The following is a 27197-nucleotide window of genomic DNA, read 5'->3' on the forward strand; positions in this document are numbered from 1 at the left end:
CCCACACAAACTCAAGGGTAGGAACATACACACCTGGTATACCCTACAAATATGTGCTGTGACCCACAGGGATAGCTCCGCCAAAGGTGCCCTGATGCAATCCACCAACACAGCTTGGCCCACATACACAAATCACAATTTGCAGACACAGTGTCACATTTCCAAAACCCTGTTGATTAATTGACTGCTGTAAGTAAATGAAGGGTGAAGTCAATGGCGGGAGAGAGAAACCTGAACCAGTTAGCTCCTGACTGTGTACTCGTTTGATTTTTTTGATCCCTTGAACAGCAAATTGCCAGACTAATAGAAGTAGCAAGGGAGAAGCAGGCAGCTGAGCTGAAGGCACTGAAGGAATCGTCAGAAAGGTAAATTATGATCATTTGAATAACAAAGTAATAATAGTATAGCACTTCACTGGTAATCACAAAGCGCTGTACTGAGCTGGGTAAGCATCACTATCGTACAAATAGGCGAACTGTGTGACTTACCCAAGGTCATGCTATGAGTCAGTGGCAGAGATGGGAGGACAACTCCAGTCTCCTGACTTCCAGAATGGCGCTCTGTGTTGCGCCTCAGAGCATAGTAGCATGAAGTTAGAGCTGCTCTAGCTGGCCAACACTCTGTTTTATATGGATTGCAGCTTGGAGTATTGTACAGCAGGTAAAATTGTCTGTAAGATGATTGTAGTTTGTGGATCTAGGCATATGTACATTGCTGTACCGGATCAGACCAGTGACCTCCTAGTCCAGTGTTCTTTCGCCACCAGTGTCCAGTGCCAAATGCATGAGAGGAAGATGCAGGAAATGCTTCAATGGACATTTATAATTTTTAACTGTGAGGGTAATTAATCATTAGAACAATTTACCAAAGGTTGTGGTGGATTCTCCATTATTGGCAATTTTTAAATCAAGATTGGATGATTTAACAGATCAGCTATACTTCAAAATGAATTATTTTGGGAAGGCCTCTGGCCTGTGTTATACATGACATCTGACTAGATGATCACAATGGTCCCTTCTGGCCTTTGGATCTATGAATTTATGGAGTAAGATGCTCAGAAGGGAAATTTCTTCCTACCCCAGGCAGGCTTATGTCCTGAAACATGAAGATTTATAGACTTTATATTTTATCCTGTGTAGTGTAATTGATGATATTTGCATTGTCAATATAAATGTCTGACTCCTACTAAGTTCTTGGCTTGGATAGTATCTTCTAAAAATGAATTCCATAGGTTAATAATTACATGTTGTGTAAAAAGTGTTTTTATTTATCAGGTTTAAATTTACTGTCTTTAAGTTTCACAGAAAGAAATCCAGGTCTTTTTCCTGAGTGGTTATGGTTAAATTAGAACGCAACAATGTGTACAAGTAATTCAAATGATTACTTCTACTGTGCATTATCTCACATTTTTCAACAGTAAACTGTATCTGCTCTCTGAAGTTCTTTAGTCTTTTTTAGTCTTGACTAATACATAATTTTGTGTCACATGCAAATGTTGCCAACTAACTATTCAGCATATTTTCCAGATCATTAATAAATATATTAAACAACACTAGTTCTAGTACAGAACATTGGGGCACCCAATTCTTAATCTTTTGCCATGTTGAACATTAATTGTTTAGTCTTGTTCTTTTTTGCCTCTTAGCTAGTTTCTGATTCAGTTGCCTCACCCTATAACTACATAGTTTCTTTAGTAGTCTTTTTGAGTGATTTTGTTAAAGCTTTTTGAATGTGCAAATAATATCAACCAGTTCTCCTTTATCCATTATTTTGTTGACATACTAAAAGAATTCTAGTAAATTAGAGAACAGTTTTCCTATGCAGTAGTCATGTACATCTAGATGTTTTATATTTCTGCTTTTAATTAAACTTTCCAACTAATTTTCCTAGAACTAAAGTAATGCTCACTGGCCTCTAATTCCCAACATCACCCCCGTGCTTTTTTAAAAGATGAGCATATTTGTTATCCTCAAAACCTCTGATATAGTAGCTGAGTTTAATGGGAAATTGCATCTTTTTGTGACCAGCTCAGCCATTTCATTCATTCTAAAGGTCCTTTGTCCTTCTTGGAGAAATACCATCCTGATCTGGAGAATTTTTGCTTTTTAGCAATTTATTCCCTAGTGGGCCTACAAGACCTATTGATTCACTTGCATGTTTCCTATTTCTGATATACTTAAAGAATTTCCTGTTATTTGTTTTTGTCTTTGCTATTTGCTCTTCAATTCCCTGAGCCTTCCTAATTTCCATTTCACATGTTATCTGCTATAGGTTACGCTCCTTTCTATTAACTTCATATGGGCTGGATTTCTATTTTTTCACAATACTGGTTTGGCTCAAATATCCTCTTTTAACTTTCCCATATCATCATACAAAGCCTTCCTGCTTCTCTTTACTTACGGTTATGAGTACTTTCTGTGTCTCTTATCAATATTCTAGCGGAGACAAGTGTAGCAAAGTGTTAAGAGTATTCTGAATGGATTTGCATGATGTAACCCAGGTATAATGTCCTTGTGTATTTTGTCCTAGCCCCCTGAGATCACTCACCTCAGGTAAGGAACATTTTAAATCCAGTAAACAAAGGGTCTTATTTTAGATCTCTTCTGAAATTTTCCCTTGCTACCAGGTTTGCCTTTCTTGTATGAAAAGCTCTCCAAGGTATATGTTTTTAGAAACCAGTTGTTCATATATAGAGAGTGTCTGATGGTTGTTGGTCCCGTCATTCATGACATCTTCATCTCTGCAGTGATACTAAAGAGATAAAGAAGAAGCTGGAGGCAAAGAGACTGGACCGAATCCAAGTCATGACCAAGAGTACCATTGACAAGACTGCTCAGGAGAGGTACTGGATGGACATCCTAGGGCTTGGTCTGCACAGAACAGAGAACGATCCCAGGCAGGGAACTCCATTGCACTATGGTCTTTATCACCACTAGGCAGTTAGTAACCGCCACTACATTGGACATGGAAGGCAAACCCATATACCTTGTTCCCTTATCAGCCTAATTTCAGCTCCCCTCACAGGATGGTATTGCTCCAGCTTTGGTCTGTCTTCATGTGGGCTGGATTTCCATCCCTCTCCGTGTTGCCATCACCTTCTGGTAAACAGGGGCACATGCTCTGAGAGGCCAAATTTCTAGACACAATAGTAAGGGCACTGCTGCAGTTTGCACTCAGCTCTTGCACTGCTCTGCAGCGCCTTCCATACACGTAGTGTTATAGGGGAAGATCAGATCCACATAGTACAACCTTAAATGGTTTGATCCCGAAAGGAGCTGACCACCTGCAATTCCCTTTGAAGTTAGTAGGAGCTGTGAGTGCTCAACATCTCTCAGAATCAAACCCAAAGAGTCCATATGAAAACCCCCTGAGGTCATTACAAATGGATGAAAGCGTTCTGCTGTAGTTCTTAAGGCTGGAAAGCCTTGACTAGAGCAGTGTGCTTGCATGGAGAAGCATCTCCCTATGGGACTTACCACAAGTTGGTATGGTTGGTACCTTCATTTTGGTGTTTTCCACTATCCTAGAGGCTCTGCTCTCTTATTTATCTTAGTCTCTTACTCATTAAGGTAGCAAAGAAGCCTCAGTATCTTCCAGCCATTTCAGTTTTTCAGATGAAGGCTGGGAATGCAGCCTTTTCCTAACACTCCTTACCTATGCTACACCTTGGTAGAAATGGATCTCAGACGAGACTAAAAAGAAGCTCCTCCGTAAAGCCTCTCTTTAGAGCCTATTTATGAGCATCTATTATTCACCTCAGTTAAGATACAAATACAACTTTTGAGACTCGTAACCTTAGTAAAGTACTTTGGATGCTTGTTCACTTGGAACATATAATGTTATATGCCACCTTCCTTTATACTGTATATGTTACAATCATTTTCTATGCTTTTTATTTGCCCATGCCTCAAATTGGTACTTTCACAAGCACATTTATATACAATGTAATATCCTTCCTGGTTATAAATTCAATTCGGTCTTTCTATATGGACACGAGCAGCCCTATCTTAAACATGAGAATTTGTGGTAATTTTACAGACATTGACTAACTGGTGCCTTGAATAAAGATAACAGATAGATAGGATATATTTTTACTAATACCTGCTGTTGTTGTGTTTTTAAAGATTAAAGAGAGAAATTAATAATTCACACATTCAGGAAGTGGTGCAGATGATCAAACTGGTAAGTGTCTCTGTGGAAACCTCCTGCAGCATCTTTGTTCTCTCCAAGGTGGTGTTGTCTTGTGTACGTACTGTGTGTGTGTCACTGGTTTGTGCAAACATTGAGCTCTCTTAGGTATATAGTCCTAATGCACTGGATCCTCAAGATATATGCAGATCCAAATCTTTAGTGCCTATGCTTTCTGTGATAGTGTGACGACAGCTACAATCTTGCTAAGGATTGTAGGTCCTGCCAGCTGGAGACAGTGCATCACAAAAAGAAGAACAGGAGTACTTGTGGCACCTTAGAGACTAACAAATTTATTAGAGCATAAGCTTTCGTGGACTACAGCCCACTTCTTCGGATGGGCTGTAGTCCACGAAAGCTTATGCTCTAATAAATTTGTTAGTCTCTAAGGTGCCACAAGTACTCCTGTTCTTCTTTTTGCGGATACAGACTAACACGGCTGTTACTCTGCATCACAAAAGAGATTTCTCCAGGGTTCTGCAAATCCACCTAGCTAGATGCTGCAGGGAAAGAATTTTCTAGCATGGCTATTCAGAGACATGGCTTTATGTCCCAATATTGCTGGGATTATTCATGTGTTTAAAGTTAAGCATGTGTGAAAATCTTTGCAAACATGGGGCCCTACTGAGCACACTTTCTACAGTACGTGGAGGAGCATCAGTTGTGATGAGCAGATCCAGCCATGGTATATATTGTGTGTTCATGCAATGATCTCCCCATCACTATAGGTCATCACCAGCTTTTGAACACAGCACCTTGCGCACTAACAGAGTAACTCCATTAGCTGGCAGAAATAGAAGAGCTAGAGGGGGATGTGACATGCACTTTATAAGCATGTTACAAACAGCTTTGGCCATACTGAACTTTCTCTGCAATGTTTATACAGCTCAGCTGAGAAATGTCTCTTTTAAAACTTAAATTTGTTTTTTTTATTCCTTGAAGATGACAGAAAAGATGATCAAGTACCAAGAGAAACTGGAAGAGAAGCAGGCAGATTGTTTAGAAAAGATCAAGGAGAAAGAAAGCCAGGTAAAGGCAAAGAAGAATCCAGGATTTAATATGGTCACTCGATACAGTAAATCCAGGACATAATGTGAGAGAGAGCCAGTTCTCTTTATGAACTCCCTTCTGATAACACCACCCTGTATAGTCTCAGTTCCATGTACACATATCGTATATGATTAGTCCCCACTTCAGACACATCCCATACAAGTTACACAGAAATGGTATGATTTGGAGAACATGGAGTTCATCTCTAGGTCACTGCATCAATGCCAACCTATGCAAGTTGATAGAGACCAAAAATTATTACTATCTGGAATGCTTCTTGATGGCCTATGTGAAGTGAGTTAGTGATCACAGTTCAATTTTCAGCAGACTATGGTACAAATATAAAAAATACAATTATAACTGGCACCCTTATTACAGTCCTCACCAGAGAGGCCAAGATTGCCTCAGCTATGGACAATAAATTGCCCTCTCCCCTCGTAAGATGAGCCTCCCAAAACAGGATTGAAACATGGGGCTCTGATGAGAAGTTTACATGGTCACTGCCTTAATGTATGTGTTCTGTGGCTAAAGAATTTCAGCCTCCACTGCTAAAATCCCAGTCCTCTCATCAGCACTAAATTCACTTTTCAAATTAAGAATCCTATAAAAGCCCAGTTTGGAATGAACTTTACATTGCTTCTCCTGTGTTCCGAGAGTGACACCAGGACACATGCCTCTCTTTTTCCCCCTATTTGCAGCTCCAGAAGGAGGCCTTGGCAGAATATGAGGAGAAAGTGAAAACCCTTAGCATGGAGGTACAAGATTTGGCAAGCAACTGTGTGAAAGTCTGCTTCCCTCTGGAGGCTAATATCAAGAAGGAAGAAGCCCTGAACACAAGCAGTGAAGGAAAACAAGGCTCTAAGGACCAACCAGAAGGAAAGATACCTGTAGCTGAGATATCAGGGCTTGAGACATCCATGGCTGAGACCTCCATAGCTCAGACCCAAAAAGTTGAGTTGTCTGACCAGTATCGGGAAAGCAGATTATGAGAGATGCTTCTCCTAATCCTTATTCTGCTTCTGGAAGCTCATTTCAAACATTAATAGGGGCTATAGTAAAGTTATGATGTGAAATAAACTTAATCTACTGAGAAGACCATCCTTCCCAGCCAGGGAGTTGTATGGGTTGCTGAAGTTCACCAGAAACTTACTACTTAGTTCACTGTCTTTCAAAATGTGGAAGAGAAGAGATTTTAGGGAATCACCCGTAGGTGGGAGATTTGGTCTGTAGGAAACACTTTGTCTTCCTCTCCGGCTTAGTGTCACACCACCACGCCCCCCCGGGAAGGCAGATCTGCACTGCATGTTGCTAACACTGTTGCAAGCATCGCAAAGCATTTTGGGGAGGATCAAAGGTGTGACTGTGGAGTGGAAGATTTCTTTGCAGGCTGCGAGAGGGACAGGGCCGTGGGGGTGTGACATTAGCAGCAGGTATTTCAGGAGCATTAGTGGCTTCGTGACTGGCAATTCTGACACAGCTAGCTTGTCTTCATTATCTCAGACTTCATCAAATTTATTCTGTTTATAGGAGGCGCTTCCACAGACTAGAAGCGAGTTGGAATGTCACTTTAAGGAACCTCATGCCATCAGTGCACCATTTTCCCTCTCTCAAACAGAATAGTGCTCGCTCCATGGATTTCTCCTATCGGCAGAGGAAAGAAGAATCTCAAAGAGCATTATGCTGGTGTTCACATACCATTTTAGATAAATTGCAGTGGAAAAAAACCCCTAGGAAATGGAAGGAGAGTACTCTACGATCAGTTTTCTAGATTTTTTTTAAATGTCTTCTTTTTCCTAGTGACTATTTTTAACTTCTGCTGTATCTTTTGGAAGCTGGTGGTTCTACAGATAGGTTTTATGGGACCCATTTAGACTTGGGTTGACCCCTCATAGAATGTATAGATAGAAAATCTGTAAGGGCTCTCTAATACTCACCTGTAGAAATAATGCAGAGAAATGAGCCATTTCTCCCATTTGTTACTACAAAATAACCTAGAGAACTCCTGTCCAATTCTCTGTGGACATTCCATAAAGTTTTCTACAGAGCCGCATCAAGATTCTCTAATGAAGCTATGATAACTCCATATTTGGGGCCCTTTTGGAAGCATACGGTCACAATTTTGAAAACTTTTAATTTATTTTAAGGGTAAATAAACAGAGTTTCCTTAAATGTTCCTCATAATGTAAGGACACCTGTTCCATTGGCTGGCCTACCAAAAAGTACAGCAATTTGTTTCAAAACCTGCCTCAAAATGTGCACGAGCTAAAACCTCCTATTCACTATGCTTCTGTACCAATGTATTAGAACAAAAGCTCGGCGAACTCTCCTGCAGGCGGTGCAGTCTGAAGAAGTACAGTGTGGGAGGAATCAGGGAAGAGAAACTTTATCTCAGCTTGTGAGGGGCTCAAGGAGGTTTTTTATGCTGTTTGCCCTTTGCCACTCGTGCTGCCATGCACTGTATGTAACAGTGAAGTCTGTAGCGTCTTCCCTACAGTAGCTACAGATTTCTGACTTCCTTAGTAGTTATTTCTAGCTGTAATTGCAGTCTGAAGGGCATAATACACATGTTTAATTACACAGCTTAATTTTGAAGTATGTTAGTCCTGACCTTAAGACTTCCTGCATTTTTTGACTACAAATGGGAGTATGTGACCCTTAGATTGTCTGAGACCTGGTGTCCATTTGCTGCTGCTGCTCTCGGGTAATACCAGAGGTGAAAGTAAGCCGGTATGGTCCAGTACGGCATACCGGCAAGAGCCGGTACACCGTGCCGGACCAGACTGGCTTCTCCTGCGGGGAGCCTCAGGCCCTTTAAACCGCTGCCCGAGGCCCGCTGCTGGAGCTCCGGTGGCGCTTTAAAGGGCCTCTGGCCTTTTAAATCACCACCGGAGCCCTGCCGCCACTACCCCACAGTGGCAGGAGCACCAGGCCCTTTAAATCCCCACCCGAGCCCTGCCACCCTGGGGTAGCAGCGGCAGGGCTCCCGCAGTGATTTAAAGGGCCCGGAGCTCCACGGCGGCCACAGCCCCAGGCCCTTTAATTCGCCCCTGAGCCCTGGGGCTCCCAGCCGCCTCTGCAGCTGGTTGCTCCGGGGTGATTTAAAGGTCCTGGGGTTCACAGCCGGAGCCCCAGGGCCTTTAAATCTTGAAAGGCCCCGCCTCTTCCTATTGAGGCCACGCCCCCACTCAGGACTCCGGCGTACTGGTAAGTCCTTTAAGTTACTTTCACCCCTAGGTAATACAAAGCTTTCTAGCGTAACGTGAACAAAACCAAACATCATGGGCCATATTCACAATTACTCATTTCTGCATGTGGGGCAGGAGGAGAGTGGGGGGTGTGTGTGTGTGGAAGGTGACCTTTGCATGCCTTGTATTGTACGACTGTTCAATGCCCTGCCTGGCCCCCAGTGTAAATTCGAGCAACCTCCTCAGCCTCTGGATGCTGGAAAGTAGAGAATAGCATTCAGTGCACTCTGGTCATGCCCCCTACACTAGGGACTGGGACAGGGCTAGCAAATAACCCTAATGCCAGTTCTACAATGGCTGTTTCCAGGATTTCTGCACGCTTGCCCCCAATTCTTTTCCTGGTCCGTACAGCAATGAATTGGGATTTATGAACGCTGCTGACTTGATACACTTTATCTTGTGAAAGCAGTGCAGTTAATGCTATTGGAAGCAATAATCTTTACATTATTACATGATAACGTGTTAACGCCACTGCATTTATCTCTTGATAAGTCATTCAGCCCTGTGAGTCATTCATTTGGAAACAGCGAGACTTAATGAAAGGAAGTGGGACAAGCATACACTTTCACATACTGTTTCTGTAGGACTGCTACTTTTCCCCATGTTCTGTTTTTTTTATGACACCAAGTGCCGTCCCACAACAAAATTTCTACACTGTTGTAGAAATGTTCTCTCCGGGTCTGTATCTTGTTTGGAGAGGCAGGGAGCGACAGGCTTAGTTTTAGTGGTTCTACAAAAAATGGTGGTTATTATACTGGATACTACCGTGATGAATGCATTACAAAATGTAGATAGACATGAAATTAGCTCAGGTTTGATACTACAGAGAAGTTCTATATCTGGTTTAGGGGCTGGGTAAAGGAGATAATGTACCTCCTCTGTAGCATTGCATTTGCATGAGATATGCATTGATTTTATTAAATAACAGGCGTGAGATTGTGTATAGTAAATTTGTGACATATTTATTTTCTGGAAATAAAACATTTCTATAAAATTTCTGACACATTTTTTTCTTGAGTGGGGGGGCAAGCTAGTGGGAATGGAATAGACTACAGTACAGGTGTGTGACAACATGAACATTAAGCTTCCTTTGTTCTCAGTTATATATGTTCACAGCTCTGTCACTTTCCATGTTGCTGGCTGAGATGTTAACCCCACTGTGCATTTCTTAAATAAAGCTTTAGTTAAGTGGAAGGATATTCTTAATGTAGTATGTTTCTCATGCATGTACTCCTTCCCAGATAGCAGTGGTCCAATGACTTCCATATTCTATTGATAACTCTGTTTACATCAAAGCAATTTATACCACAAGAATGTCATTCCTGACCCTTAAATCAAGGGTCCAGGGTTATCCTCACCTACTCTTTTTCAGTGTTGTGCCTTCTTGCTTCCTTCTCATGAACCTGAGTTACGAGAGAACTCCAACAAAGACACACAGTTCCATTTAATTAAAAAATGCAGTTCCAGCTGGAGAGGGCATCCCAGAACTTGGAGGCTTTTCATTATCTGGATCCGAATTCTGCCTCTTGGGTTCATCTCTAGTTATACCAAAAAAAGGGAGTCCCAAGAGACAGAAGGATCTTTCTGTTGATATGCCTACAGAAATGAATGTGGCAGCAATATTAATCATGGGTGAATCTGGAAATGTGCTGCAGTTGGCCAATACCAAAGCCTAACAAAACTCAACTCAGTTTACTTCGTCACAGTTCGTGTCAAACAGAAGTAGACTGAAGGAGTTAGAAAAAAAGTGGGTATAAATGATACTGAAATCACTGCTGTTTCCCAGGTTCACGACCAGCTACTTGATGTATGTGTGTGCGTTATGTACATGTACACCTACTGTCAGCTCAGCAGCAGCAAAAACCAAACCTTGTTTACAATCTTCATAGTCCCTTCCCTGGATCACAGCCAGGCCTGCTAAGAACCAGCACCTCATTCATCACAGAACCAGCTCCCATGCACATTCAGGAACTGCCCCTAACTGAAATCACCTAAAAATGTAGCTGCATCACTGGCTAGGGTTACCATATTTTGAGTGTCCAAAAAGAGGACACTCCATGGGGCCCCATCCCCGCCCATGCCCCCGCCCCAACTCCACCCCTTCCCCAAAGTCCCCGCCCCAACTCTGCCCCCTCCCCTGCTTCCCGCGAACATTTGATTCGCAGGAAGCCTGAAGCAGGCAGCAGGTAAGCTGAGGTGGGGTAGGGGGAGGAGGCGCAGCCCAGTCTGGCCCCCCCAACTGAGCGGCTCCCTCCGGCGGCTGGCCCCGGCCCCAGCGTCTCCAGCCTGGCTCGGCTCCTGGGGTACCGGCCCGGCCCCCGGCCCAGCACCCCTGGCCCCGCACCGCAGGGCCCAGCCCGGCCCCCGGCCCCGCACTCCCGGGCCCCAGCCCAGCCCCCCCGGACCCGCACCCCCGGCCGAGCACCCCCGGGCCAGCCCCCGGCCGAGCACCCCCGGCCCAGCACCGCCAGCCCCAGCCCAGCACCCAGCGGCGCCGGCCCCTCCCTATTTTCCTGGACATGTTCGGCTTTTTGGGATTTCCCTCCGGACGGGGATTTGAGGTCCAAAAAGCCGGACATGTCCGGGAAAATCCGGACGTATGGTAACCCTAGCTAGACTGCAAATATGTCCATTGCATGGTCCAGTTCATGAACTGCAACAGGCCTCAAGCCAAAGTGGGCTGTGGAAGGCAAATTTTTTTGGTTTGCAGGCCCAAATATGTAGAAGAAATTTGTCTGGTCCATTAAAACAGGCCTTGTGCCATAGCCAAACATCTCAGCCAACAAATATAATTGCACCACCCTAAGATTTCACTGTACTGATATTGTGAATAAACAAATAAAATGAATTCTGACTTACTTTATTGGCTTGTAAACATGGCATAATTATTGATCCTCTTTGTTCTTTCTTGCATCAGCTTCTCTTGGCTAACATAGCCTTAGTTTCAGAATGGGAGTGTTCTAACAGAATTACAATTAATAAACAGTTTAGTAAATCATGAGATAGGTTATCCATAAAACTTATGGGTATTAAAAAAATTATACTTATGTCACTTACAGAGACATGGCTACTTTTTAATCAGATACATTGACAAAATCTGTAATGTGCACAAACTCCAAACCTTGTCACCTTTTTTCCAATAGTAATAGGTATTTGTTAGTAGCATCTCATTTATATGTATATATTTTAATTTATAATACTAATTGTTGGCTGCTCATTAGAATTATGTACTACATGTGTAAGTCAACATGTAATTGTAAACTTGTGCTTACTTGTTAAAAATGTTTTCAAATAAAAACAACCAGGCACCAGAATTGTCTGATTTTTAAGAAACTTTTAATTTATTAACCAAAGGAGTTTTGTCATTATAACTAGAACTTACATATTATTAACCAGCGTTGTCTGTTGTCTTAAATCAATGGTCCTGCGTTGCACTGTTAGATATCAAAATATGGTGCGGTGGGGCATTCACAAAATTGTATTCAGCTATCCAAATGAACAAAATTTCAAATACTTTTATACACATTAAAGTGCGCCCCCCCCTAAACTCATATACATACACTCTGGGGGTAACAAGAAGTTCTGAGGGGCAAAGATAACAGAGGTCTATGCTGTGACCGTGTGTGTGAGAGAGGGGCCTCCTGTTCTCTCAAATGTAATAGCTGCACAGCTAAACACAGATATGTTGAAGCTAAATGTTCTGTGGCAGATCTTACTATGCTAATCCCAATCTGTGTCTTCCTATACTTCATACACATACAAATACAATTCATAGCCGAACCTTGTTTGGGAATACTAAAAACAGATTGCTCTTATATGATGATTGGAGCACTCCAGAGAACGGAGCCAATAAACATTGACCTGGATGCAGATTAATTTTGTCAGAATGAGCAGTGGGAATCCGCCTCTGACTGCACTGTCATAGGGAGCCGTGCACCTGGGTCACAGCTATTCAGTAAGGGAGTTCCCAAAAGAAACGATTTAGCTGATTCTTTATGTTGAAACATTGATTATCAACACTACACCAATAAACTCAGTATTTTACTCCATTTTCTCTGCTTTACTCTAACGATCTCTGCATCACTAGTTCACAGGAATAGCTGCCGGGAAAGACTGGAATTGGATTTCTCTGTTGCTGCCTTCTTCCCCCTACCCCTCCTGAATTACAAAGCACATCTGATGCCAGTGTAGGTATACTTGTGGCACCTTAGAGACTAACAAATTTATCCACTCAACTTCCTCAATATATGTTCCATTCTATATGCATCCGAAGAAGTGGGCTGTAGCCCACGAAAGCTTATGCTCTAATAAATTTGTTAGTCTCTAAGGTGCCACAAGTATTCCTGTTCTTTTTGCGGATACAGACTAACACGGCTGCTACTCTGAAACCAGTGTAGGTATGTATCACATAGTTATCATCCCTTCGTGCTTCATCATAGTGGCTTAGCAGACTCCTCCATCAGAGTGGACCTCCAGGCACTATTGCAATACAAGTAATAATACTAATAGCTCCACCTCTCCCGAGACCAGTGCTTTTCACAATCCATGTCTGATACCTCACGTTACTATAAATAAAGCAGTAACATCCTCATTGCTTTCCAATCAGATCAATTCCTTTGCTTTTCTGGAACAATTTCCCTCTCATCTCCTGGAATCTCACTCAACCACTGATGCATGAGAACCTAAGTCACACCTCAGTGGGGTGGAGCTAGAACCAGGAAGCAGTTTATCATTTTCACTCAAAAATCAGCTCAATCTGAGAGCATCAGTTGTTTTGAAATTAGGAACATGTTAATTAATCCTCTGCCCTCTACACCTGGGGCCAGACCTGGAGATGGAGAATAGCGCCAATAAGCAATGGGACTGCTGCAAGAGAGAGGCCAGCTTTACTAAGGATGCCACAATTTAGCAGTTTTACTTTTGAGCTCTCTCTCCTGTACCATTCATGAGATGGAAGAACAGAGGGTAATAAATCCACATCTACAGACGCACACAAGTGAGAAGCCAGGACTGGAACACTGGCCATTCAGTTACCAAAACACAGGTTCTACTTTGTGAGCTAAAGGAGAACTAATTCCTAAGCTAGCAGAAGCAACAGGTCACTTGTCCTCTGTACGGGCCAACGTCACTCACGCAGGGCCGGCTCTAGGCACCAGCAAAGCAAGCAGGTGTTTGGGGTGGCAAATTTGCAGGGGCACAAGAATCCAGCATGGGACCTGAGAACCAACAGGGAGCCCTGGGAGCTGTAGTTCGTTGGTTAGCTCCCTGCCTATAGAGCCAGCCCTGGAGCAGGGAAAGAACTACATTTCCCAGCATTCCCTTGGCTGCAATTAACAGGAAAGGGAGGGGGAAGGAGTGGAACTGAAACTTCATGCTGTAGTTTGCTGTAAATGGTAGGGACAGAGCCAGCTCTAGGTTTTTTGCTGCCCCCCCACCCCAGCCCTGGGCTCCCTCCGCACCCCTGTGTTGCCCCAGCCCTGGACTCTCCCCTGCCCACACCCCCTGCTGCCCCAGCTCTAGCCCCCCACCTGCACCCCTCTGCTGCCCCAGCCCTGGGTTCTCCCCCCACCCGCATCTCCTGCCACCCCAGCCCTGGCCCCCACTTGCACCCCCTGCTGCCCCAGCCCTGGGCTCTCCCCCCACCCCCATCTCCTGCCACCCCAGCCCAGGGCTCTTCTCCCCCTCCCCCTCCCCCTCCCCCTGCACCCGCACTCCCTGCTGCCCCAGCTCTGGCCCCCACCTGCACCTCTTGCCACCCCAGCCCTGGGCTCTCCCTCCACCCGCATCTCCTGCCACCCCAGCCCTGGGCTCTTCTCCCCACCCCTGCACCCGCACCCCCTGCCGCTCCAGCCCTGGGCTCTCCCTCAAAGAAAGAATTGGGTGGACTAAATGGACAGTGCACCTCTCTATCTGAAGCCTAGCAGGGCAGGTACGTGAATCCCACTAGAATTTAAAATGAAAAGTAAGGGATGGGAGGCTCTACTAGACTGGGCAGCTTTAGATACAGTACCAGGCACGTAGGAGGATTTACACTTCTGAGCCATGGAAGCAGAAACTGACTTTTCTTTTCCAGATTTAGCTAATATTCAGAAAGGTAATCTAGCACCTGCCTTCCAGATTTGAACACCCTCAAAATTCAGGAGTGCTCAAGCTCAATTTGGGCAGCTGTTACTTCATTTCTCCCAAATCAAATATACTGATCCACTGTAACTTGCTGTAGAAAAAGTAGAATAAATTGAGCAAGAAATGCTTCCCAGTGGTTATTAGGACTGGAATTGCTATTTTCAACAGCCATTGCCTTTTTTTTTTATTATTATTTATTTTTAAATTTTTAGTTTTATTTGTTTAAAAGGAAGACAGTGATATTGCATTTGCAAATTCCCCATAGAAAGAAAGAGTGGAACAAAAGAAAAATAAAGGCACCTCAACTTTCCCTCATTTATGTAGGACAATCTTATAATATGCATCCAGATATACTCCAATCACACAAGCTGAAAATTGTTCCACTTTACTGCAGTTCTGTAACCATATGGGAACCAATCCTGTCTGTGTTCTGGACACATCCAAAATTCCTGCTGAATGACCCGCCCTGGGAGCGAGTTACCAGTGACCCACGGCTGGGGCGGCCGGAGGGTGCAATGGGGGAGGGGAGTGGGGGCAGCAAAAAACCTAGAGCCGGCCCTGCACTCACGTACTCAAGGAGCCAGAACAGTACAGGAGGGGCAGCAACTCTTCTTTTTTCTCTTCCAAGACAAAAGTGGATAAAACAAAACAGAACTATCTGCTGGTCCCTGAGAGACTTTCCATTCTCTTCACCATCAGTCCCAGGGAACTTTCTGACTATGCTGACAGTGTTCCCCAACCACACCTTATCGTTAGTACTGTTTCCACAATACTATTCATATGGAGCCCTGAAATTGGCTGCAAGATTTCTGAGGGTAAAGTTGCATGGTCCAAACATGTAGCCAATACCCTCCTCTGCTTTTCTTTTAGTTCGATTAGTCATCAGCTCCAAGTTGCTTATTAATTCCTTGACAAGTTGATACAAGATTGGAGATGATCTTCTGCTGGGGTGGCAACACTAGGGAAAATGACAAATTTTCTTTGGTATTATTCCGCTCCTTGCCACAGCCTGTCTCGCTGAGATTTCTTGAAAGAGGAGCTATCTGCCTTTCCAAACAATCAAGGCTGAACGAGGAAATGACGGGTCAGTGATATATGAGAAAGTAATTTTAGGAGTTATGATTAATCTTATGGGATACAAACAGCACTTTTTAAAAGCAGAGGAAAAAAAAGAGCGTGACTCATGTCACTGCATAAGTTTCTACTGTGCAGTTTCCGTCATTGCAGCAGCATAGCTGCCCTGACAGCCAGGTGATACAGGGAGCTGGATGAAACACAGGGAATGCGTTTAACGTACACTGTTGCATCCCTCTTCCAAAAAGATCCAATTGCGCTTTGCAGACTGTATATATTAGGATCACTCGTTGACTATTAAAATGACACTACATCTGAGGCAGAATGCAAAATACATTCTGCGTCAGCAACACTATATAACAGTTGTTAGGGAGAAAAGTAAAGCAACCTAGCTACCATAGTGACTGGGCATTTTATAATATTCTATCTGGGAATGTGTCTCCAGTTGAAATTAGATGGAATTTAGGCAGCATGTAGCCAAAGTAGGAGCAGCCAGGATATGGGCTAATAGATCTACTCATGCAAAAAGTACTATGCAAACTTTAATGATTACAAGTGACAAGGAATTTTCTTTTATGCCCTCTCTGAGAGGTGATACTATTAGCAGCACAGTGTCCCATAGCCTCACACTAGGACAGAGTTTTAAAAAATTCTGTGGAAAGAATACCACCTTCAGAATTGCTAACATCACTTATTCCTGAGGCATTCTTGCAGCTCTATCCAAGTATACTGACCAGCTCAGATCCTGTATAGTGTACAGCGGTTTTCAGGACAATTTTTTGGTGGCCCCAGAGTGTGGCCACCAACTTTTGCCCATGGCCACTCTCACTTTTTCCTAAAATATTTAATTAGCTTTAGGAAAAACAAATAAATATGTACATACACAGGTCCAAATCATTGTCATTTATTTATTGCTAGGTAGTAAGTCTGTTGTGAAAAGTGATATTAACAAACACACAAATATCATTTTTCACAGCAATTTACTCAGCCCTACCAAGACTGGAGACAAATTAAGCCCCGGATGGAGTGTCAGAGGAGTCAGCGGGAGTCTGGAACCCGAACCCCTGCAGCCAGAGCCCAAAGGTTGAGCCCCAGGTGTCTCCAGAGGGGGGTAGGTCCCAACCCTTGCTGGTGGCCTCAGCAATCAACACCAAGGTGGGCATCCATGAGTAAGGGAGGGGCTGGGGGGGGAGACTACTTCCCCCCCTCTCGCCCCCCGCCATCACAGCCCAGATTGCTTTGGTGGCACAAAAAGCCCCTGGTGGCCATATTTGAGAAATGCTGGTGTAGGATATCTGATGAGGTTATAGCACAAGGTGGAATGGCAACTGGCTTTCTTGAGGCTGGTGATGGAAAAAGAGAAATTAATGATAACCAAGATAAGACTAAGTAAAAGCCTATTTTACATAGTATATGTCTGGGGCTATATCTTTAGAAAAGCTTTAGATTCTCTTCGTGCTCACATTCTGTGAGGAACTGGGACTGTTCTTAATGTGGTCTTTGAATGCTGAGTGGGGAGTGTTGGCTGGGAAGGCCGGGGAGTGTGGCTAGGATGATCTGCATTGGGGGATGGGAGACTGCCCGTGAGGGAGAATATCTGAGCATGTAACATGAGAACCCAGGAAGGGGTTAGAGGCCAGGTGACACCTTTGCCCGGGGAAACTGAACAAAGGCTGTGGGAGAGGTCGCTGGAAGGGGAGTTTCAGAGCTGGCTGGTGGAATGGCTGGGAGGCAGATGGGGCTCTGACCCCCCAAGGGGCTGTGGTGCCCTGGGACCCCAAGATGCACCTAATTGGGGGGGATCCTGTTGTCTGTGCCTGCAAGACCTGTCTTGGACTGTGTTCCTGTCGTCTAAATAAACCTTCTGCTTTACTGGCTGGCTGAGAGTCATGGTGAATCGCAGAAAGCTGGGGGTGCAGGGCCTTGTGTCCCCCCATACTCCATGACACATTCTCTTTGATACTCTGTGCAAGGGACCAGAATATGGACTTTTTCAAAAGGTAAATTCTAAACAAGTGATACAGTGTGGGAGACTTGTCTCCTAGTCTCCAGTTTTCCTATGCAGGCTCCCTAGTGGCAGTTCAGCATTGAAGTGCAGGAGAAAACTGCTCGATAAGGATAGGTTTCAGAGTAGCAGCCGTGTTAGTCTGTATCCTCAAAAAGAACAGGAGTACTTGTGGCACCTAAGAGACTAACACCTTAGTCTCTAAGGTGCCACAAGTACTCCTGTTCTTTTTGCTCGATAAGGATGACTCCTTCAGGTGGGAGGCTTGGCCCAAGATCAGTCTTTCCCTACACTCTGTTCAGAGAAGGAGCTAGAGGTTGGTCTGCTCCTTCCTTTCCCACCCAAGAGCTGGCTAGGAGGGAGCAGGTCCCCTTGCAGTGCATTGGTATTGTTGTCTTTATTATTTGCACTGCCACTTCACATTTTCAAAGCACTTTACAGACATTAGCTAGAAGCCTGAAGCTAATCAGCTTCCTTTAGCAACGACCATCACTGTGATAAAGAGATACCCATCCTTATGCATATGCAGTCAACCAAACATACAGAAGCAAATACCAAGAAAATGCATGTAATTTGCTGATTTAGCCTTATTTCTGTTGTCATTCTCTAGGCAGGCAGAGACTTAAGGCTTCCATAGAAGCCTTCCGTAGAATCATCTTCACAGTTTTAAAATGTACAACTGTATATAACCCCATATATATATAAAATGAGCAAAATATTCCTCTTTAGGACCCCCAGTGGGCTAGCTTTCCAGCCATCATTTATAAGTATTGATAATGACGTGTCTTTTCACTCCAATTTGCACAGCTAAAATGCCCACTTCATTTTTATTGAAAACTGCCCACGGATAACTAGGCGGAGAACTCCTGCTCTCTATACCCTTTTGTGCAATTATTTGTATGCAAAATGTTGCCTTCAGGATTCAGTGACTATGACTCCATCCCCATATTGGCAGAAGTCAGCTCTAGAAGAAGCTACAAATCAGGTTCAATTGAAAGCCAAAATTTCAAGGGGTTTTCCCAGCAAGAGCTGAACCTCCTGAGTCTGCATCATTGGGTTGGAAATCTTAGGGTACATCCAGACTACCCACCGATTTGGTGGGTAGTAATCGATCTATCGGGGATCAATATATCGCGTCTCGTCTAGATGCGATATATCGATCCCCGAACGCGCTCCCCGTCGATTCCAGAACTCCACCAGGGCCAGCAGCGGTAGCGGAGTCGACGGGGGAGCCGCAGCTGTTGATCCCGCGCCGTGAGGACCCAAGGTAAGTCGAAAAAAGATACGTCGACTTCAGCTACGCTATTCCCGAAGCTGAAGTTGTGTATCTTACATCGACCCCTCCCGCCCCAGTGTAGACCGGCCCTTAGTAGCACAGGCGAAATAGTCCTCTTTAGGGCCCCCAGTGGGCTAGCACCAGCACTGGTCAGAGGGACTCCTGGCCAGTCGAGCTAAGAGAGGCGGGGGGGACTCCTGGCAAGGTCAGGGGTCAGTTCCCAGGGGGATGGACTCTGGCCTGGAATCACCCACCCGGCTAGGGAACAGGGTAACCATATTTCAGGTTCCTCAAAAGAGGACACTGGAGAGGAGGGAGCTGGAGGGGGTATAGTTGGGTGGGCTGGAGGGATGTGTCCGTACTGGGAGGGTTACCTGGGGGGTGCTGGATGGGGTACCTGTGGCCGGGATACTCACTGGAGGTAGTGTGACCAGACAGCACGTGTGAAAAATCGGGATGGGGACGGGGGTGGGAGGTAAAAGGAGCCTATATAAGAAAAAGACCCAAAAATCGGGACTGTCCCTATAAAATCGGGACATCTGGTCACCCTAACTGGAGGTGAGGGGCAGTGTTACTCCCTGTCACAGTGGCAAGAGCAAGCCCAGGACCCAGTGCCAGCCGTCAGTCAGTGACTCCCTGTGGGACCCCCTTTCCAGGGCTGGAACCGGGGTTGCAGGGGAATGGACCAATCAGCTGCTGCAGTTGCAGGGGAGGCACCAATCCGGGCTCTTTCTGAGCGGCAACTGTCGGCTGCAAAAAAGGACTGGGTTTGAAATTTAAAGTGTTGTGATTCTCAGAGTTTTGTGCAGCTGGCTGCAGGTGGAATCACATGCTGCCTAAAACCGGCCCATTGGCCTATTCATCCAGCCCCGCCCTCTCTCTAGCTGCAGGCCAGAGCGAGCAGATGGCAGCTGGAGAGAGAGCCCGGGAAAGGCAGCTCTCCTTGGGCAAGGCCGCCTGCATCCTCACCGGGGCATCCCGGGGCTTCGGCCGGAGCCTGGCCCTGCTGCTGGCCCCGCGGCTGGAGACTGGCTCCGTCCTGATCCCGGTGGCCCGATCCCAGGGGGGCTTGGCCGAGCTGGAGGCTGAGCTGCGGTCCAGTTTCCCCAGCTTGAAAGTGCATTCCGTGCAGGCTGATCTGAGCACGGAGGACGGGCTACAGCTGGTGCTCCGAGCAGTCCAGGACAAGCTGCCGGGAGCGGCTGATCTGGAGCGGCTCCTCGTCATCAACAACGCGGGATCACTTGGAGACATTTCCAAATCCTTTCTGGATTTCACCAGCCCAGCCGAAGTCAACAGCTACTTTGCCTTCAATGTCACCTCGGCGCTCTGCCTCACATCCTCCATCCTGAAGGCCTTCCCGGGGCGCCCTGGCTTGTGCAAGACTGTTGTGAACATCTCTTCGCTGTGTGCCCTGAAGCCCTTCAAGAGCTGGACGTTGTACTGCACTGGGAAGGCCTCGCGGGACATGATGTTCCAGGTGCTGGCACTTGAAAACCCGGAGGTGAGAGTGCTCAGCTATGCCCCAGGGCCTCTGGACACGGAAATGCAGCAGCTGGCCCGCACGAAGTCCGCAGACCCGGAAGTGCGCGAGCAGTTCCTCCGCATGAAGCAGAGCGGGCAGCTGCTGGACTGCAGCGTGTCCGCCCAGAAGCTAGTGACTCTGCTGCTGCAGGACACGTTCGCCTCTGGGGCACACATAGACTTCTATGAGCTGTAACCCGCCAGCTGCTGCTTCCCCCCGCCCCGGCGTCTGCGTCTGCAACTGAGCCACGTATAAAATACCCTCGGCTTTCAGAGGGAAACCAGCTACCGGACTGTGACTCGCATTTCAAATATGCACCGGGCGGAGAGCGGACCGCCCAACAAGGGGGGCCTTGGCCGGTACCCGGGGGTTGCGGTAGCCCTGGGGTTGCCGAGCCAGCACTCCCCGGACAGGTCACGGGGGCAGCAGCATGGGGTTGGGAGGATGCGCAAACAGCGCGGTCACCCTGGCAACCGCCGCCCAGGGCGCCCCCCACTCCTAGCTGCCTGCCCGGCCCGGCAGCGCGACTCCCCCGCCTACGCGGCTCGGGCCCCAAGCTCCCCCTCCCCCGCCCCATGTTCAGCAGCGGGCGGTGAAGGTGGCTCGTCCCCGGAGAGGGGGGGTACGCCGGGCGAAGTGACCAGTCCCCGGCCAGGGTCTCGGACTTGGCGCGGGGCAGGGCCCTCCCTGGGCAGCCGTCGCAAGGCCGCAGCCGCCTGCAGCGCTCCTCAGGCCGGGCCTCCGCCGCGGTGACCGCTGCCCCCCCCCAGCCCGGCGCGTTACCTCGCCTTGGCAGAGCCGGGTCAGAGAGAGTAGTTGTGTAAACGGGCAAGTGAAATGTCACTGTTGTGTTATCAGTCATCAGGGTAAAGGAGGTGCAAGGACGTTTTGCGGCTGGGCTGGGAAATGTTCCCGACGGGTTGCAGGGCTGGTTAACCCGGCAGCATTCTTAGTAAGGGGGAAAGTTGACTGTCCATTCCTGTGGCATCAACGTTGTATGTTTGCAAGTGAATACCTGCTAAAAGATACACATATTGTATCAGCTACAAACTTGTGTTTCTTCTGGCTAAGTGTCACCCAATGCTTAGATTGTAAGTTGTTCAGGGTAGGGACTATATGTTATGTTTGTACATCACCAAGCCCACAATGAAGCTAGAGCATGTAGATGGTTCTGCAATACAAATTGAATAAATCGGCTTATCATGGGGGGGTGCTTGGCCCTGCTGGCTTGATGCCTTATTCATGGGAAAGTTGGTATTACACCCAGAGACTATGATTTTAAGTTTTTACAAACTGGAATAGAATTTTGATATTATATTGTGCTTCTCATATTCATAGTATCTCACCTACTTTACAAAGCAATGAATGGGATGCATATATGCAAGAACTGTGTACATAAACAAGAATCAGATGCTCATGGTGCCTTGAGTATTAGAACTTTTGTTTGTTGTTTTAGGGAGGAAACTGGAATTCGTCTTTTCAAATAGTGCAATGGGTGCTTTGATTTCATGTCCCGTCAAAGTGTGGCCCTACTAAGAGTTCAGCCTCCCTTCCCCTCTACCTTTTTTAGACAGCACTGGGCTGCAGCTCAAATCCTACTGTGTAATTTGAACTCTCCAACCTGTGTCCCATCAAGCCCTCCTTTCAAGATCCAGCTTTTTTGCTATGGTCCCCCCCTAATTATGAAATCATCCCCTCGAAAGTAGGTGAGTGTATTGGAACAGACTTGTGGCTCACACACTTACCTGCTTCCTTCCATCTCAAAACTGTAAGCACATTTTAAAAGATCTCAGAAGTGCAACTGCTTAATGAATAGCTCAAGATCTACTTTATTTTAAAACACAAGTGCAAACAATTCACAAATATAGACAGTGTTTCAAATTATAAGCCTGTTTAAAAAGGCTCTGCTCTTTTGCATAAAAAGACAGGATACCTGGAAATACAGAAATTTTTTGCATCAAAGTTTCATCCAGGTGGCTAGATGATTTCAAGTTATTTATTACAGCTAAAAGTCTATAGCAAGATCTGTAACAGGGAAGGTGGTAGAGGGAAAGAGGAGAATAAAAACCTCGTAAAGATAATTCAATAATGAGATTAATTTTTTAGGCAGTCGGGGTGCCCTAAAAGAATCCAAATTTCTATGATCTTTATAATTTGGCTGCAAAGTGGGATCCCAGTTTCACAGATAAGACTAAGTTCCAGATATCTGCATGACTTTAAACACATTACTGTACATGTTAAAACCTGACCTAGGCGTCAAAATGACCGTGACTATCTCACTGATCAATGAGCTTATACAAAAATTCTAAATTTACTTTAAAAGGATTGAAGGGGCGCCTTAGACAAACAGAAACCTTCAGACATATCAGCAAGGACATGCCAATAACAAACCACACATAACTACTCCCTCTCCTCCTCACCCTTCACTGTAACAAAACATGGGAGGTGGAAGCCAAACATTCTCACCAAGAAAACAAACATCTTCAATTTTTTATTGAGCCTGTTACAGGATTCACAATGGTACAAAGTGCTACCTAACAGCTGTTTCAAGGCAGCATTTCTTGATATGAATCCAATGTACCCAGGGGGACCTAGACCCTGGGACAAGCTTTCTTAAACCCTTCCTGCTGAGAACACCATTTTGCCTCCCATTCGATTCAGTGTTGGAGAAGACAGTGGTGTTACATGTTATGAAGCTTCAGCCATAGGATTCTGGTGGCAGTCAGTACATTCTCTATAGAGAAGAGAGAGAGACACTTAGAGAAGGCCTGTGCTAAGGAGCGTCATCCCTCCACACATCTAAGATCATGCAGTTGACTCAAGACAGACCATCTTTTTGTCCTGTTAAACCACATATATTCTCCATAGAAATGAAGCAGTTTGATGCAAAGGAGGAAGTTGGAAACCAACCAAACATATATTACATCTGCCCTCCAGGTAGCTTTTTCAGGCCCAGTGATGTTCACACATGTGGAATGAGATAAAATAATGAGAGAGTCTCAAAAAAGTGTTGAAATCCTTGTGCATTGTTTAAGATAGAATTTTTTAGAAGGTTGGTGTCCCAAAATGCATCTCTTTTGGGTTAGCTCAGGACTCCAGTGTACAACTAACATTAAAAAACAAAGATCACATTTCTGTTTGGGGAATATAGTTCCAATTTGATAGCCAGTAGTTAAAATTTTCCAGAGTTTGCAGACCCTTCAATATCCAAATTCAAACATCTTAAAAATGCCATTCTTGTAAGAGAAATATGAGATTCCAGAAGCCATGTAATGCCTCTATTTTGTTCTTGAAAGATATTGGGTCTGACTTGATTGTCTTCAGCGAAAGGGAAGCAGCTAAAGGCTGGAGGGAATTTTCACATTCATCCTTCCAAAAAAAAATACTGACAAGTTCTAAGCACTGTTCGCAGAGTGACACTGCTTGAGTCTTGGTCAAGTACAAGTATTTCCAGCAGAGAAAATGCCTTTCCAGTGCTGGGATACTGGCTTTTCCCCATGTGCGGAGTCAGCAGGTGGAGGTGCGTTTCCTGTACTGCTGAATAAGGGGGACTAGGCACTCTGGAAGTCCAGTCTGGAGCAAGAAGGGGTGATCCAGAAGCTCTTGAGCTGTTGCTCTTTCTAGAGGATCTCGTGTCAACATCCGTTCCAAGAAGTCTCTCAGAACTGGAGAAGTCTGTGGAAAAAGAACCAATCAGGTCAAGCGACTTATGGAGTCAGGTCAAAGTTTACACAATAGTAGGTTTAAAAAAAAGAAGATTCCTGCGCTTGATTAACTCTAGGTGAAAAATCAGGTGTTCCCAAACAAAAATTTAAAGGGGGAAGGACTCCCTTACTGATATTCTGCAGTACTTCATGTTAACACTAGGTACTATATTTGCACATTCGTGTAGGTCATGATTTTTATTGGAGTTGGCAAATGGGGAGTATGGGATTGTCTCTCCTTGTCCCCAGATTTGTTAGTTTTTGCCTCTCTTTCTGTTCTTTGCTCTGGTGTGTGGTTTGCAAGGAAAAACTCATTAGATCTCTTGTTTTCTGAAGGGACAATATATGTCCCTTCAGAAATTAGGATTTTAGTAAATTAATCCTTGTTCCTACTGGAACTGGGGAAAATGGCACAAGGTAGCAAATTTGAAAACAATTCAGAGTGAATCTCCAATGTCTGGAGTGGAAATCTGATACAGCTGGTATTTGAAGATGAATAAATCTGCACACACTTAAAAACATTAGATCTGAACACCATTGCAATGTTTTAATCATTTTTAATAGGGGGACATGTTGATATGTACAACTCCCATTAACAACAGGATCTGGATGTCTAATGTCACATGCTGGACATTTATTTCTCTATATCAACATCAAAAGTAGGTAACAAGTAATCACAACTTACACATCTATTTTAATGTCACTAATTACATTTGTTTTCATATAGGGATAATTTTCGCAGTTTGAGTTCACTTACAGCCAGATTCTGCCAACCCTGTTTGCATTAAGTAGTACTTTACTGCATGAGTAATTTCACTGACTTAATTGGGGCTACTTGAGGGGCGAGGCATTACTTAACTAAATACAGGTGGCAGAATTGGGCCCTTAGTATTTAGTCTATAAAGCTATCTATATTTCGAAAGAAGTGGTGAATTCTGCTTAATCTGGTCAACTCAGTACTGCACTAGTTGATCATAGTAACAGTTAATTGTAGTAATGGAGCACTGAATCCTCAGTTGCAACTGAGCTGCACTCACATGGCTGGAGGGAGTGCTGATCATAGATACTTTTATGGTCCGCATTCTGGTCCCAAGGTCTGCTGTAAATCAATTCACTCCCCCATCCCAAGACAATTTAGAGAACTCAAAGGCTATAAATTGTGCTGGTTGGCAATTGCCCCCAAGGGGTCACCTCATCAGCCATGGGTCACTCTGAGGGAGGAGTGCATACACAGAGGGAGGAGGGCAGAACTGGCTCTATGTCACCTAAGGATTCTCTGGGGCCAAAATCTGGTCCTGAGATTTTAATATTAGTGTTGCAAAGGCAAAAAACTAACACAGCAATTTCTACTAATTTTATCCTGTTAAATTAACATTACACTCTTAGTGGAATAATTCAGTTTTAGTAGTGAAGAACATGATAATTCACAAAGCTATAAAAATGATTTGGTTTTCAACATCTGGAGTGAAATAAAAAGAAAAATGTAACTCGTGACTGAAGAGGAAATCACTATTTCTGAACATTAGTGCTAATTTTTTATAAGTAATAATCAAGTTAGGTTAATTATCAGAGTGGCTGCTGTTCATTGCATGAGCCATCATCTACCTAGAACCATTCCTTTTAAACGTGGCTTTGCAGCTGAGAGAGAGAGCCATTAAAATGGAAGATTTCAAAACACCAGGTGCAAGGATCCTCACATTTGCTACTGTGATGACTTGGCCCTGTTGAATTCAGCAAGATTTTTGCTCTTGACTTTGCCAGGGCCAGGATTTGATCTAATCATATAAGGCAAGCAGTGCTACAATAACCAAACATATTTTACTAGGGATAGTTCACACACTAGCCACTAGGTGTCAGTACCTTGCCATGGCATTGAGAGCCGAAAGAGACCCTTGAGTAGTGTCTACTGAGCCGAGCAGAAGCTCTGAGATAAATCCACCAACCTGTGGCCTCCATAGAACAGGAATGAAAGTGCCTCCCAAGAAATAATGTCCTCGTGTGATTGGGATTCCGTAGCCAGATGTGATATATTAATAAACAGTCTATCCGGGCCTCAGCTACTCAGTCCCCACGTGGCAGTCAGTGATTCATCAGATGCCAAAGTGCCTGCAGACATACTGACCTTGTGAGAATTTTTCAGTTTGGGAGGAGAATTGTCACGGAGTCTCTTCATTGCTTGGACTGGTGAATCACTGAAATAGGGGGGTTCTCCATCCACCATCTCTATCACCATGATCCCTAGAGACCAGATATCCACCTGCAGCAGCAGAGTATTACATCTGTGAACACAGTCAATAGCAATAGCCAACTGCTCTCTATTCATGATCTCTTTGGAGGTGAAGAAAAGGTTGTATCTCTAAAACAAGTGCTATAACATCTCAGCTCTCTGATCTTATTGAAAAAGTGAAATATTAACCCAGATTAGCACTAACTGGACCCCTTGCATGCTGTTTTAGCATAGATTGTGAAGACTGAATGGACTATAGAGACTGGCCTCCCCAAGAGGCTGCTCCTCCCGGGCTGGGACTCAGCCACAGTGATGATGATGTTTGGAGATAACTGCATAGTCATTGCTCAGACTATCTGTTCTGTGGATAAATAAAGGTTTATCAATCTGGTATCTGTCACTTGCACTGCTGTTTCATAAAAAATGTGTGTGCATGTTTGTCGATGTTCCCTTTCCCTCATCTCTCCTCCTGGAAAATAGGATAAATTAATTCAGTGATTCCAATTCATGTCCCAAGCTTCTGCTTGCTAGAGTCTGTCCACACATGCAGGGTTGAAGCAAGATTCAGTAACAGTTTAAATTTAGTTACACTCTGTTTACATTACCAGACTGAACAATGTTTTAACCATGTCAGGGAATAATTATGTTGTAACCAAGTTTTCTGACATAGTTGTATTTATGTTGGTATGGGCCCTAACTGTCTCCTCGGAAGAGGAACAAATTGTTATCTCAGTGAGTCCCTGTAATATCTCAGACTGTTATCTGCTAGCTCTTGCATTA

The 27197-nt window shown here is 44.9% G+C and overlaps 3 protein-coding genes across 5 annotated transcripts in view; 2 read left to right on the forward strand and 1 right to left on the reverse strand.

The window, feature by feature from the left end:
• The window catches only part of PLCB2 (phospholipase C beta 2), a 66823-nt gene extending 57349 nt beyond the window's left edge, over nt 1-9474 (forward strand). Inside the window, exons 28-33 of the mRNA XM_054024754.1 lie at nt 289-365; nt 2747-2842; nt 4125-4182; nt 5131-5217; nt 5937-6188; nt 6766-9474. Coding sequence (XP_053880729.1) covers nt 289-365; nt 2747-2842; nt 4125-4182; nt 5131-5217; nt 5937-6188; nt 6766-6858 — 663 coding nt within the window. The 3' untranslated portion in view covers nt 6859-9474. The remainder of the gene's footprint in view (nt 1-288; nt 366-2746; nt 2843-4124; nt 4183-5130; nt 5218-5936; nt 6189-6765) is intronic.
• A 5412-nt stretch (nt 9475-14886) lies between these two features.
• SPR (sepiapterin reductase) lies at nt 14887-21903 on the forward strand. The gene has a single exon (XM_054026690.1). The coding sequence runs from the start codon at nt 19791-19793 to the stop codon at nt 20679-20681; it is 891 nt and encodes a 296-aa protein (XP_053882665.1). The 5' UTR covers nt 14887-19790; the 3' UTR covers nt 20682-21903.
• A 388-nt stretch (nt 21904-22291) lies between these two features.
• Nucleotides 22292-27197, reverse strand: part of PAK6 (p21 (RAC1) activated kinase 6) — a 50399-nt gene continuing 45493 nt past the window's right edge. For 2 of the 3 annotated variants that reach the window (XM_054026688.1, XM_054026687.1), the window contains 2 exons: nt 26313-26447; nt 22292-24161 (listed from right to left, as the gene is read on the reverse strand). In XM_054026688.1, coding sequence (XP_053882663.1) covers nt 23994-24161; nt 26313-26447 — 303 coding nt within the window. In that variant the 3' untranslated portion in view covers nt 22292-23993. The other variant, XM_054026689.1, reaches the window with a different exon arrangement.

Source organism: Malaclemys terrapin, chromosome 4 (genome assembly GCF_027887155.1).
Source record: "Malaclemys terrapin pileata isolate rMalTer1 chromosome 4, rMalTer1.hap1, whole genome shotgun sequence".
Classification (NCBI taxonomy): Eukaryota; Metazoa; Chordata; order Testudines; family Emydidae; genus Malaclemys; species Malaclemys terrapin.